At 44.6% G+C, this 13,926-nt stretch overlaps 1 protein-coding gene across 1 annotated transcript in view; it reads left to right on the plus strand.

The window, feature by feature from the left end:
• Nucleotides 1-2,642: 2,642 nt before the first annotated feature.
• Nucleotides 2,643-13,926, plus strand: part of PLEK2 (pleckstrin 2) — a 25,190-nt gene continuing 13,906 nt past the window's right edge. The window contains exon 1 of the mRNA XM_006884801.1: nt 2,643-2,693. Within this exon, the coding sequence (XP_006884863.1) occupies nt 2,643-2,693 (51 nt within the window). The remainder of the gene's footprint in view (nt 2,694-13,926) is intronic.

Below are 13,926 nucleotides of genomic sequence, written 5' to 3' on the forward strand. Positions count from 1 at the left end.
GGCAGAGCATCTGGTGGATTCAAACAGTGCAGACACTTGATCAACATAATGGGGTCCAGCCCTGATATATTGAGCAGTTCCACCGAGAGACGGGCTGAGAATGAAGTGAAGACGCAGACTATCCGCTGATGGCGAATAGCAAAACTTTATTCTCTAGACAAAGTATATATATAGGCTTTTAGAAGTACCTCTGCTGTAACAATTGCATTCTCTCAAGTTGTCAACTATCTAGGCAATAATTAATATTTGCAAACCTTAGCACAATACAAGGGTGTTGTCCAGAATACCTTATTGTGTGCTTTAAGGAACAAATGGTTTTGTTTTATGAGGACACTGAATTCTTTAAGGTTTAAGACGTTTGGTCATTCTTATTTTTTAACATTCCACTTCCTTGAGTTGTTTATTGGCAAGCAGATGTTCTAGCCAAGATGGAGTTAGTTTTGCTGGTCTTACAGTACAGGGCTAATCTTGCTTTACAAGATAGCGTGTCTCCGACACAACACGATGACACCTAATAACATCAGCAACCCAAACCACGGTATTGTCAGTCACCTCACAAACATGTGAAAGTTGGACAATAAGTAAGGGAGAATAAAGAACTGATGCTTTTGAATTGTGGAGTTTACGAAGTATAGTGAATCATTCAAGGGCTGCCAAAATTACAAACAAATCTGTCTTAGAAGTCTAGTAAAAGTGCTTTTTTGGAAACAAGGCTAGTGAGGCATCATCTCATATACTCTGGGCATGTTCTGAGGAAGGACCAGTCCCTGGAAAAGTAAAGGGTCAGTTCAAGAAGGGAAGACTGTCAACTAGAGAGATTGGTTGACAATGACTAAAACACCAAGTTTAAGCACAACAGGGAGTATGAGGATGGCACAGTATGGGAAGCCAAATTTCATACCAAATATTATATGAAAAACCATATGCTTATTCAGGAATTGAAGGAATCACAAATTTATAAGTTGTAATTTCTCTTTCTTCCTGAACTAAGTATCAGGTTGACAATAGAGAAAAATTCAGCTTCATTTACAGGAGAATTCTCTTTATGATTTGTTTCCCCCAATTCTCAGTAAATACACAGAGAGGCCTGGCTTGTGGCACTTCAGTTGATTCTAACTGCTGGGCCCCCTGTCTTTTATGCTCTGTTTACTTATACATTCTTGGTGTTTTGTCATATTATTAATTATTAATATACTTTATCCTTGGGCTGCAACAGCACGGGATTGGGAAGGATTTTGATTTACTGTACACAGGGTCACTGTGGATCACACTCAATTCTATGGCACTTAGGAGGCAAGGATGGTGAAGCTTCATCTCTCATGCTTTGGGCATATTTTAAGAAGAGGCTATTCCTTGGCAAGGGACATCATATTTTTAACGGTGGGGGAAGGGGCGGTCAGCAAAAGAGAGGAAGACCTTCAACAAGATGCATTGACGGTGACTGCAGCAATGAGCTCAAGAGTGCCACATGTGGTGAGATTGGCACAGGATAAAACAGGGTTCAGACCTGTTTATAGGGGCGCTATGAGTTGTACTCAACTGGACAGCACCTAACAACGATAACAACCAACGTACAACCTTAACCATCACAGTATGGTGTATGTGCTATAGACTGCACTTCCATAAAAGTTAGGGACCTTGGGTGGCCTGGGGTTTAAAAAGTTTCTCTTGTCAACCAAATACAGGAAATCTCCTGTGCAATTTACAGCCTCTGAAAACCTACTGGAAAGTCTGCTATGCGTTCATTTTGACTCAATGGCTCCTAACAACAAGAATTTAATTAAAAAATGCAATACTTTTCTACCTTCTGGAATAGCTTGCAGTTGCACTTAATTTCTTTTTTTAAAATAAATCTTGAACCTAGACTAATTTATTTTAAAGCAGTGAGCAACAATCCAAGACACAGACCTAAGATACATATCGACTATGTGTATCAAGCGATTCACCTTTTTCTTGTGATGTCATGGCTATTGATTGTCTTCTTGGGAGCGTCCTGCATCACTAGTGTCACTTCGCATGGGCTTCTCTGTGCTTTTAAAGGTTTACAATTTTGTACTAACTACAATTAAAAATAAGCGAGTCCCAGGAGAGATTGGACTAGGTAACGCACTGGAGATGCTCCTACTGACATAAGAAGCATCACTCTGGATTGAATCCATTTCCCTGAATATTAGTCAAGGCCTCCAGGGGTCATGCAACACTTGGCCTCTCCCGTTCTGAAGGTGACACAGGCAGGTGCGCAAAGAGCTCCTGTTGATAAGGCACTCAGGGTAAGATGAGGGTACGCAGATGGGGGCCCCCTGGGCCACTCGTTGGGGATCCTTGTCCAGCGGGTCAGGGCAGGCTCTCGGGAGGCCCAGACTTGAAGATGCAGTGGACTCTGTACCTGCAGGACTAGCCGCTGGCCTTGGGGCACCTCTGCGGGGAGAACCGAGTCACAAAATCCAACCTGGACTAACTTCCTGACGCAGAGGCCCCGCGGCCGCGGGCTCTGGACACCCGCCAGGGAGGCGTCGCCGGTCGGGGCAGCTTCCTGGGCGCGGAGCGCGGGGCGCAGAGGCGGGCGCGGGGACGCACCTGGGGACGGCGCGCGGGGACGGCCACCGGGGGAGGACTGCCTGGGGACGAGCAGCTGCGAAGGCATGGAGGACAACGAGGGCGGTGTGCTCAAAGAGGGCTTCCTGGTCAAGAGGGTGAGTGCATAGAACCCTGGGACCTGGGAGACACCAGGGCCAAAGTCCCAGCCTCACTGAAGGCAGAGGGATGCAGCGCTGGCGGGCTCTCTTCTGGGTCCTCAGCCCTGGAGGGTGGGATTGGGCAGCGGGGAGTCCGCCGGGCTGGGCGGCACGTCTCTGGGGAGGGAGGAGAACACAGTGGCTGGAAGCTGGATGGAGGCCCTTGTAAACTGGAGCTCGAGGGCTGGGTCCCGGGGCAAAAGGGAAGAATGCGAGCGCAGCCCAGCTGGTGCAGGAGAGAGAGAGAGGGGGGCAGAGCGAAATGGATGTCTCCATTAAAAGAACTTATTATTAAGTGATGCAGTGTTGAAATATGAGTTACTACAGTAACATATGGACTCTGTGCTTAAAACACATTTCAGGTGATTTATCTTTCTCCTCCTGCAGGGGCGGAGGGACATGTAATCTGGGTGAGCACTTAAATGTGTGTAACTCACATGGTCACCCCCAACCCTGCAGGGCCCGTTTTACCTCTTACTCCCTTACAACCTGGGCATAAACAAAGCTCAGAGAGATAAAGTAACTTGCTCAAGGTGACAGAACCGGTGGGTGGGTGAGCCGGATTGAACTTCACCGAGTTTGACCCCAAACTTTCTCCCCTCCTCCATGCGGCTTCGGGGGTATTGTTATCTCTTTCCTGCAGCGAGGATCAGAAGGACGACGAAATACTTGGCCCAGAGCGTGTAACAGAGTGGAGGCTGGAACCTTGCTTATCCTCAGCCCTTCCCATCCACCCACACAGCCTTTCCCTCAGCGGGCAAGAGTCCAGCTGAAAAAAAAAAAGAACACTTAGGAGCAAAGTTGAAAAGCAGTGGAAGAGTAGCTGCAAGAAAACCATTTGGTAGTTTTGAATTCTTTTGAATGGTAACGTTGATGTTAGCACCAGACATTAAGGCACAAGTATATCAGTCTGGGGATATAAAATGGGGACCTGGGTTTACAGCCTGGAAGGGATGGCGGGGAAGGCAGAGGCCCTCTCACCTATTCCAGCTGGGTCAGCCCCATCAGCCCTGAATCCCAAGTCACTTGCATGCTCTGCACATAACTATGTGTACCTGCATTAGGTTGTGTCTTAGGTGGTGTATAGAAGGGGCAAGTCAAGTATGTTTGCTCAAAATTGTTTAAGTAGGAGTGGGGAACTCTAAGTAGGAGTGGGAGGAGGCTACTATGTGGATCAAGGGTTATACTGGTCAGCAAGTAGAAAACCACACCTGCAGCACAAGGCAGAGGTGAGAGGCCTGCTTCCTCCAGGCAGAGCTGCGCCTCAGAGTCAGTGCATGTTGTCTCTCACTTTATGGGAGCTCCTGATGGAGGAGAATGTGAAGGGAGGAGGGAGAATGTGAAGGGAGGAGGGAGAATGTGAAGGGAGAATATGAAGGGAGGAGGGAGTGAGTGAGATTGGAGGGTTCTGGGAGGGGGTTTGTGAGGAAATGGAGTCATTGTAAAGATAAATAGCTTAGATGGATTTTTGTGGACGTATTTGTTCTCAGGGCTGCTGTAACAAAATGCTACACACTGAGTAGCTTAAAACAATGGAAGCTTATCCTGTCACAGTTATGGAGCTACAATCCTGAAATTAAAGGATCTTGAGAAGACCACATCTTTGCTTCTTCTAGCTTTTGGTGGCTTCCGGCAATCCTTCTTGTTCCTGTAACTTCACTCTCTCCTCTGTCTTCATATGACCTTATTAGCTCCGTGTCTTTGTTCAGATTCCCTAGCCGCTAGATTAGAGATAGACCTATTCCAGGATGACATCATTTGAACTTGACTACATTTGCGAAGACCCTCTTTCTGAAGAGGAGCTCTGGTGGCCTAGTCCGTAGGGAGTTGCATTGTTAACCCAAAGATGTTGGATTTCAATCCAACAGCGACTTCTCAGAGAAAAATGGACAGTCTCCTCCAGAAAATACTGGAGAGTCAGTTGGGAATCAGTTCTGACTCTACAATAATAAAGTCTCATTTATAGGTACCAGGGGTTAGAACTTCCAAATGTCTTTTTCTCAGGAACACAATGCAACCTTTATGTGTTCCCTCAGCACCATCTCTTTTTTTCTTCTTTTTTTTCAAATTGAGATTTCAATGAACGTTTTTAAAGAACTTGGGTTTCCAATAATTCATTGTTGCACATTTTCCTCCCTGCCCCCCACCACTTTTTTCTTTGGGAAAAAAAAATCTTTCATTGTTATACAAACCCCCACTCCCATCCCAGACCACTTTCCTATGCAGCCCTTATTCTGGACTCTTGTCATGCCAGTAATACCTAATCATAGATTCTCTCCCTCGTCTGTTTCAGTGCCATGTAGATTATTTATCCCCTCATTTCTTAGTTTTCCTCCAGCCCCCATGTCAGTCCTGTTTTGTAACAATGGCATTATGCCATCTTTGTCTTTTCGTGACTGAGATATTTCACTCATTATATTTCACTCATAATATTTCATGAGTTCCTTGTTTTTCAATGCAGCATAGTATTCCATTGTGTGAATATACCACAGCTTCTCTTATTCCTTTTTTTGTTGATGGACACTTGGGTTGTTTCCAACTCTTTGCTATTGTGAACAAAGGCTCCATAAACATGGGTGTGCATATAGTCTGGGAAGGGCTAAAAAGAAAGTTAATTGCTCCTCAGGCTATGTCAGAAGAAGGGTGTGTCCATTCCAGAGGCTAGCAGTCGTCACCCCTGTGTGCGCAGTGAAGGATGTGGCCCCAGCCTCCCACTATAGTACCGTAGTCCCTGTTATAGTCCCTGTCCGCTGAGCAATCTGACTTTTCCTCTCCCCTTCATGTCCCTCCTCCCACCTGAAGGCAAGAAATGCCCCTCTGTCCACAGGAGAAGTTCACAGGGCTTTGGCTGTTGCTTTCCTTAGATTGAGGAGAGTTTTTACAACTAGAGAAGGGGCTGGGCCTGAGCTTGAAGGCTAAAAGCCCGAGTACAGAATAGTCATCACAGCTGGGTGGAAGGCAGGAGACGGGCTGAGGCACGGCAGCTCTGATTCTAACTCCTGCCTGGGCAAGAAGGAACAGCGTTCCAAGCCCGAGCTCACAGAGCCTGGCTGCGAGGAGACAGACCCAGGGTGAGGGAAGCACGTGGTCAGCGGTGGGCAGGAATGCTTTTCCTTTTAAAAAGGGGATGGTGTATTGCTGCTTCACATACTTTGTTCCTGCTGTTCGGTGAGGTTAGCCTTAGAAAAAGACATGATCCTGGGAAAGATGGGGAGGGTCAGAGAAAGAGAGGAAACCCCTGCACAGGAAGGATTGGCACTGTGAGTAACAATGGGCTCCAGCCTGGCAGAGATGATGAGATGGTGCAGGGTAAGGTCAAGTTCCAACCTGTTGCTCATAGGCTCACAGTGAGTCGTAATTGATTTGACAGCACGTAACAGCCACAGCATTCACTTTATAACAGTAATCACAATGTGCTTTGCTGTTTTTAGAACAAATGAATGTGGTCTGGTGAGAAGAGTAAAAGTTTTAAATTAGTGTGCTATCTCTGCTTCTTTGAGGTCATGTCTTTCTGTGCCTCAGTTTCCACAGTGGTGGAGTTTAGAATTTTTTTGTGAGGGCCGCTCCAACTGTAATTCCCAGGGTCAATAAACCCAGCCATGGAGTTACCATCCCTGTTGATGGACCCACTTTCTCCCCTAAGGGGTCTCTTGGGAAATCCACTCAGTGGTCCACTCAGCTCTGTGGTCCATTCGCTGTCTCAGACAAGAAGCCTTGAGGCAGAGGAAAAGTGCTTCTCAGTCTACATCATTGTTTTTGACATCTGATTGGCTTTGCCTTGTGCCTTTCACTTAAGCCCTCTGAATATTGTCTCACTTGGCTTTAGAGCAGAAATAATGAGGGGAGGGGGTGGTTTCTGCCAGTTTTGTGGATTACTGGCCTCTAACTGAAACATACCCCCCACTCCCCGACCCCGCTGCTGATCTAGCCTACTCCATCCCTGGCTTGACCACACTGCAGTCAGTTACCTTAACCTAAATGTGTCATCCTTCTGCTTACAATTTTTCAAAGGTTCCCCTCTGGTCACAGGAATTCTGGTACAGAGCCTGAAGTCCTTGCCACTTGGCTGTCATCACATGTCCTATCCTGTCACAGACTAACCCTTGTGCAGGGTGACGGGTGTGAATACCAGAAGTCAGGGATCAATTGGGGCCAGCTTGCTTGAAGGCAGGTTATCATAGGCACCATACAGACATCTGTCCAGGATCTTATCACACTGAGTGGGAGGATTGTGTGTCTCCCCACTGGCATGGGACAAAGTCTGATTCATCTTTGTCTCCCTGTGACCAACACAGTGCTTGGTGCAGCAGTATCTAGTCATTTGTCATCGAACATGTAGATGAATAAGTGAGTGATTTTCATAGTCATCCCTTTCAGAGTTTTAATTGAAATGAATTCTTCCATATTTAAAATAATAATATTTAAAACAAATGAACAAAAAACTAGAACAGTAATAACTATTTTTATGTGCCATTGAGTCAGAACCGACTCCTAGCTGACCCTCTAGCGGGTTTTCAGAGGCAGTAAAGTGCATGGGAGGAGACTGCCCATCCTTCTGCCTTGGAGCATGTGGCGTTCCCAAACTTCCTGTCTTGGGGTTCACAGTGCAGCTCCTCACCCAGGAGGCCAGCGGAGCTCCCTGAGAACAGTAATAAAGGGCATGAAAGAAAAAGTTTCCAGTTTTGCTCCTTGTACCCAGTCTTACTACTTAGAGATGATTACTCTTAAAATTTTGGAGTTATCTTTGCAGAATTTTTCTGAACAATAACAAATGGAATTGTTTTGGGTTTTATTTAATGTAAGGAAGTAGAAGTGCTTCATCCACATCATGCAATAAATTCTTGGTGGCCCCGACTCCTGAGTCTTATCTCAAGTCCTCCACCACTGTCTTCTCCCACCATCTGTTGGGACTGGTTATTATAAATTTTTTTTTATTTTCTAGGAAGTATTCTATCTATATTTGCTATATGTACTATGGCACATGCAAATGTTTTCCCTGTTTCAGATGCCTGAGTTAGCACAGATCCCTGAAGTGGAATTATTGGGTCAAAGGATAGGAATGTTTCCATGAAGGCCATCACCTTTGAGTTTTCTACCTGCATAGCAAGTCTATTCTCATCAGCTGTTTTTTCTCCTTTATATCTATCAAAGTTCTTAGCTGCTCCTAACATATTCAGTTCTCGTAGGTTTGTATACAGAGAGATTCTGAGGAGAATATGAAATAAATTATAAGGGTCAGAATCCCAGGCTGGGCTGCTGTAAAGTTAGGGACAATACAGTCAGACAAAAACACCAAAGACACCACCAGTTTGTTCTAGTGGGAACAATACTGCCAATACTAAACAATACTGTTGACCACTTGTCCCTAGTCTGTCCTGAGACAAGGTGTCCAGAGAACCTGTTCTTCTACTGCTGTCCTCACTGAAAGTTCTTATTTCCCCACATTTGCCTGTAGTTTGAAACTCAACTCTTAGACATCAGATTAGTAGAATCTTGGACTCCTACCTGTTACTTAAATTCAAGGACTTCTGGAAAACATACTCCCCCCACCCCCATCCCAAAAAAGTAAGCTGGAAGGGATTTGGAATTAGTATTGAATGAACCATATAGTATTGGTGGTGCCGTGATTAAGTGTTCACCTTCTGACTTAAAGGTCAGTGGTTCTAACCCACGAGCTTCTCTGGGGTGGGGGGAAGGTCCTTCCACAGGGAAGAAGCCCTGTGGGGCTGTTCTACTGTCTTACTATATGAGGTTGATATGAGTTTGAATAAGTTTGAAAGTACTGAGTGAGTGAATCGATTTATGATAGTCACCTATTTGTTTTCTCTGCTCAGCATCTGTTAGTTACCAACCTCTTCCTGCCTTCCCTGTGCCATCCTCACTGTCTCCAGTACACTTGAGCCCATTGTTACAGTCACTGTGTCAGTCCAGTGGTGAGGGTTAACTGAAGGCTGTAGTTTTTTAATCTTCTGTACCAAGCTTTTCAAGTCCTCTTTGCTTTCAGCAAGCAAGGTTGTGTCACCTGCATACCACAGGTAGTTGATGAGTCTTCCTCTGATCCTGTTGCCACATTCTTCTTCATAAAGTCCAGCCTCTCAAATGTTTGCTCAGCAAATAGATTAAATAGGTATGGAGAAAGGATACAGCCCTGGCACACCTTCCTTGATTTAAAACCATTCAGACAACTGTCTCTTATTCTTGGGGAGCAGTTGTTATTAGGTGCTTTGACATAGTGACCCTATGAACAACAGATCTGAACCCTGTATTATCCTGTGCCATCCTCATCATCTCTGACACACTTGGGCCCATTGCTGCTGTCACTGCGTCGGTTCAACTCATTGGTGATCTTCCTCTCTTTCACTGATCCTCCACCTTTCCAAGCATGATGTCCCTTTCCATGGAGTAGCTTCTCCTAGCAACAGGCCCAAAGTATGTGCGAAACAGCAGAGAACCTTAATAGCTGAAGATTCAGATGCAGGGCCTTTTTGTTTCATTAAACGTGTCTGCCTGTGTCAAAGAAAATTGTCAATTGTTACGCACCATGGAGACCAAGCAAGTGACAAAATCAACTCAAAAAACTTCACTCTAAGCCATCGAGTTGTGACTGACGCATAACTGTTCCTTCGTCTCACAGGAGGACTTTGCCCATCTTTCTCCCTCAGAATTACTGGTGGTTTTGAACTATCAGAGAGGCATGTGCTTTGGCTTAGTAGCACAGAGGAAGGGAAGCAAAAACTTGACCATGTGGCAACTCATATGAACAGCTTTTTCATCGTCTAACATAGTAACATTTAGACATTCATAAACACTTGTCTTTTTCTTCCTCCTCTGTCTTTGTAATGACCGTTTGCACTCTTCCTGGATGATACCCTTGATATCCTCCGACAACTCATCTGGTCTTTGCTGATTTGTATTCAAGGCCTCAAACCTGTTCCTGAGATGGTTCTGAAATTCAGGTGGGATAGACTCAAAGTTATATTTTGGTTCCTGTGGATTCGGTTTAATTTTCCTCAGCTTCAGCTTGAACTTGCATATGAGTAGTTGGTGGTCTGTTCCACAGCTCCAGGTGATATTGAGTGTCTCCAGTGGTTCTTTCCACAGATGTAATCAATCTGATTCCTATGCATACCATCAGGTGAAATTCATGTGTATAACCTGCGTTTATGTCTCTTAAAAATGTGTTTGCAATGAATAAGTCATTGTGCAAAATTCAATCATTCTATTTCCAGCTCCATTTCGGTCACCGAGTCTGTGTTTTCCAACTACTGAATCTTCTTCTCTGTTCCCAACTTTTGCATTCCAGTCATCCATTATTACCAATGCATCTTGATTGCATTTTAGATAGATCTCCAACTGTAAAACTTGGTAGAAATCTTCTATTTCCCCTTCCTTGGCTCTGGTTGTTAGTGCATATATCTGAATGATAGTGGTATTCACTGGACTTCCTTGTATGCATATGGATATTATCCTGTCACTCACAGTATTGTACTTCAAGATAGATTTTGTTGTTGTTGTTATGTGCCATCGAGTCGCTTGCGACTCATAGTGACCCTATGTACAAGAGCTCTAAATGCTGTTCTATCCTGTGCCAACCTAGCCATCTCAAACGCACTTATTCCCACCGCTCCGGTCACAGAATCGATCCATCTCAAAGGTCTTCCTCTCCTTCACCGCCCCTCCACTCTGCCAAACATGATGTCCCTCTCCAAGGATCAGTCCCTCCTTGCAACATGCCCAAAATATGTCAGACGAAGCTTCAGAATCCTTGACTCCAGGGAGCACCCTGGCTTCACCCTCTCCAGGACAAACCTGTTAGTTCTCCTAGCAGTCCATGGTATATTCAACATTCTTCTCCAGCACCACAGCTCAAAGGCATCAATCCTCTTTCTATCAAGCCTATTCACTGTCCAACTCTCTGATGCATACATAGCACATAATTGCAAAGCCTATAGCCCGGATCAGGCACACCTTAGTCTCCAGCCTGACATCGTTGCTCTTCAGTACTCTTGAGAGGTCCCTCACAGTCAACTTTCCCAATGCATTTCGTCTCCTGATTTCCTGACTGCTGTTACCAAGAGTGTTGACTGTGGAACCAAGTCAATTAAAACTGTTAACTATCTCAATCTCTTCACCATCCATGCTGATGCTGCCAATTGGCCCAGTGGTGAGAATCTTTGTTTTCTTGATGTTGAGCTTCAGTCCATATAGATAGATAGATCTAGAAATGGCATTTCTAACTATGAAAGCAATCTCATTTTTCTCACCTTTTCATCTCCAGAGTAATATACCATATGATCATCCTGCTGCAGAGGGCCAAGGACTGCAGCCTCCAATATGGATTTGGGCTCAATATCAAGAAGACAAAGATTCTCACCACTGGGCCAATTGGCAGCATCAGGATGGATGGTGAAGAGATTCAGATTGTTCACAGCTTTAGTCTGTTTGGCTCCACAGTCAACACTCTTGGCACCAGCAGCCAGGAAATTAAAAGGTGTATTGTGATGTGAAAGTCTGCTGTTAGGGACCTCTCTAAAGTACTGAAGAGCAACGGTGCCTCTCTGGAGACTAAGGTGTGTCTGATACAGGCCATGGTCTTTGCAATCACTTGTTACGCATCGGAAAGTTAGACAATGACTAGGGAGGATAGAAGGAGAATTGATGCCTTTGAGCTTTGGTGTTGAAGAAGAGTATTGAGGGTACCATGGACTGCTAAGAAAACAGATTCATCCTTGAGAGGGTTAAACCAGGCTGCTCCTTGGAGGCAAGCATTCTGAAGCTTTGTCTGACATACTTTGGTTAGGTTGTAAGGAGGGACTAGTCCTTGGAGAGGGACATCATGCTTGGGAGTGTAGAGGTACGGCGCAGGAGGGGAAGACCCTCTATGAGGTGGATTGATTTGGTGACTGGGGTAATCGGGATGGGTGTGTCAGAGACAGTGAGATTGGCACAGGACAGAGCAGAGTTTAGGGCTGTTTTACATAGGGTCGCTATGAGTCGCAAGTGACTCGATGGCACATAACCACCGCCACAAGAACAAATGCTTGTCAAATTCTTTTCCTTGTAACTTACTTCATTGCCACTGTGAATTCTGTGTGCACAGGGTAGCACTCCCTGCACCCACTACACGTACAAGTGACTGATGTGGTTGGTTCCCCTAACACCACTGGCTCTCTAACAGCTCTCAGGACTTGCTGAATGTGAGAGGAGCAGAAACACAACTTCACAAATGTGAGAACTGGATGAGAGCCTTTGTTATTCATAAACACTGTTAATTCATAATTATTAGACTAAGAAAAGGGTCTTTGAGCCAGATAAGGTGCTTAGAGTACCTGGGTAGTGCAATGATTATCATTCTTGGCTGTTAAACAAAAGTTTAGAGGGTTTCATTCACCCAGAAGCACCTTGGAAGAAAGGTCTGGTGATTGATCTACTTCCCAAGAATCAGCCATTGAGAAAGAGGCCCATCGAGCCCAGTTCTACTCTGACCCACATGGAGCTGGAATCTACCCGCTGTCAACTCATTACAGCTCTCCTGGCTCAAGTTGAGGTTTGCTCTGGGAAATAGGCCAAGAAGTTGCTTTGGTGAATGAGTTCCAAACACATTCCTTTCTGGCCCCTCAGCAGACTCTCCAGAAACATTTCTAGAAAGAGCCTTTGTTTCCACCAGACTCTCCTGCCCTTTGCCTCTGTGACCCATGTGAGCCACAGCCACTGCCCTCAGCTACAGACATGTTCCCTGGCTTGATAAGACAGTTAGGTTCCCAACAGTGATAAATAATTCATAGTTCATTGTTGTTAGGAGCCGTCAAGTCGAGTGCAACCTATAGCGACCCTGTGAAAGACAGATCGGAGCCTTGTCCTATCCTGTGACATCCTCACACTTCATAACTCATTAGAACAGTCACCGTGTCAATCCACCTGGTCCAGGGTCTTTCTCTCCTTTGTCGACCCCTTTCCTTTCAGAGCATCAAGTCCCTTTCCAAAGAACAGCCCCTCCTAGCAACATGCCAGAAGTATGTGAGGTGAAGCTTTATCATCTTTGCCTCCAAGGAGCACTCTGGTTGCTCCCTCTCCTAGACATATCTGTTCTTTTAGCCGTCCATGGGATATTTAGTACTCTTCTCCAGTACCACAGTTCAAAGGCATCATTTCTTCCTCTGTCATCCCTAATCATCGTCCAGCTCTCAGATGCATAGCAAGTAATTTAAAAGACCATGGTCTGAATTAGATGCACCTTAGTCCTCAAACTGATAACATTATTCTTCAATAATTTGAAGAGGTCATTGATTACAGACTTTCCCAGTGCAATAATCTCCTGATTTCCTGACTGTTGGTACTGAGGGTGTTCACTGTGAAGCCAAGTAAGATGAACTTGCTGAGTTTCAATCTTTTCTCCATTTATCATGATGTTGCCTATAGGTCCAGTAGTTAAGAATTTTTATTTTCTTGATATTGAGATATTGAAGGTTATATGTTCTGACCTTCTGCAACAAGTGCTTTGAGTATTCTTTACTTTCAGCAAGCAAAATTATGTAATCTACACATCTTACCTTCAAAAATCACCCACCTTTTTTTCCCACCCACATTTTTTTAAACTAATACTATACTTTCTAGGACTCTGTGGATGGGGGAGTAGGGCAAAAATCTGAGATGCAGATCAAAGTGTATATGCAAAGATTTTCACTGAAGAGTTGTTTGTAAGAGTGAAAAATGGAAACCACCTCAGTTACAAAGGAGATTGGCAAGTAAATCATGCATTCATGTGTTAATCATTTGAAAAACATATTTTTAAAAATTTATTTTTTCTTATTTTTTATGTGTGTACTGTCAAATCAGATCTGACTAGTACAGGAGGAGATTGTCCCTCCTTCTCCAGCAGAGCATCTGGTGGATTTGAACCGTACACCTTTGGGATTGCAGTGCAGCTTCTTGCCACTAGGTCACCAGAACTCCCTGAAAAACATACTTCAAAGAAATTGAATGATTAGGAGAAGACATTAATCAAAGCAAACAAGCTTTGAAAACAAAGCTTTGTTACAACAGTCCTGATCTTAGAAACCAACCAATCTGGAAAGAAAATGCTAAAAGAGAAAGAAAGAAAGAAAGAGAGAGAGAGAAGAAAGAAAGAAAGAAAGAAAGAAAGAAAGAAAGAAAGAAAGAAAGAAAGAAAGAAAGAAAGAAAGAAAGAAAG

The sequence above is a fragment of the Elephantulus edwardii genome, unplaced genomic scaffold (assembly GCF_000299155.1).
Source record: "Elephantulus edwardii isolate Elephantulus edwardi_28Jun2011 unplaced genomic scaffold, EleEdw1.0 scaffold00037, whole genome shotgun sequence".
In the NCBI taxonomy this organism is placed as follows: Eukaryota; Metazoa; Chordata; class Mammalia; order Macroscelidea; family Macroscelididae; genus Elephantulus; species Elephantulus edwardii.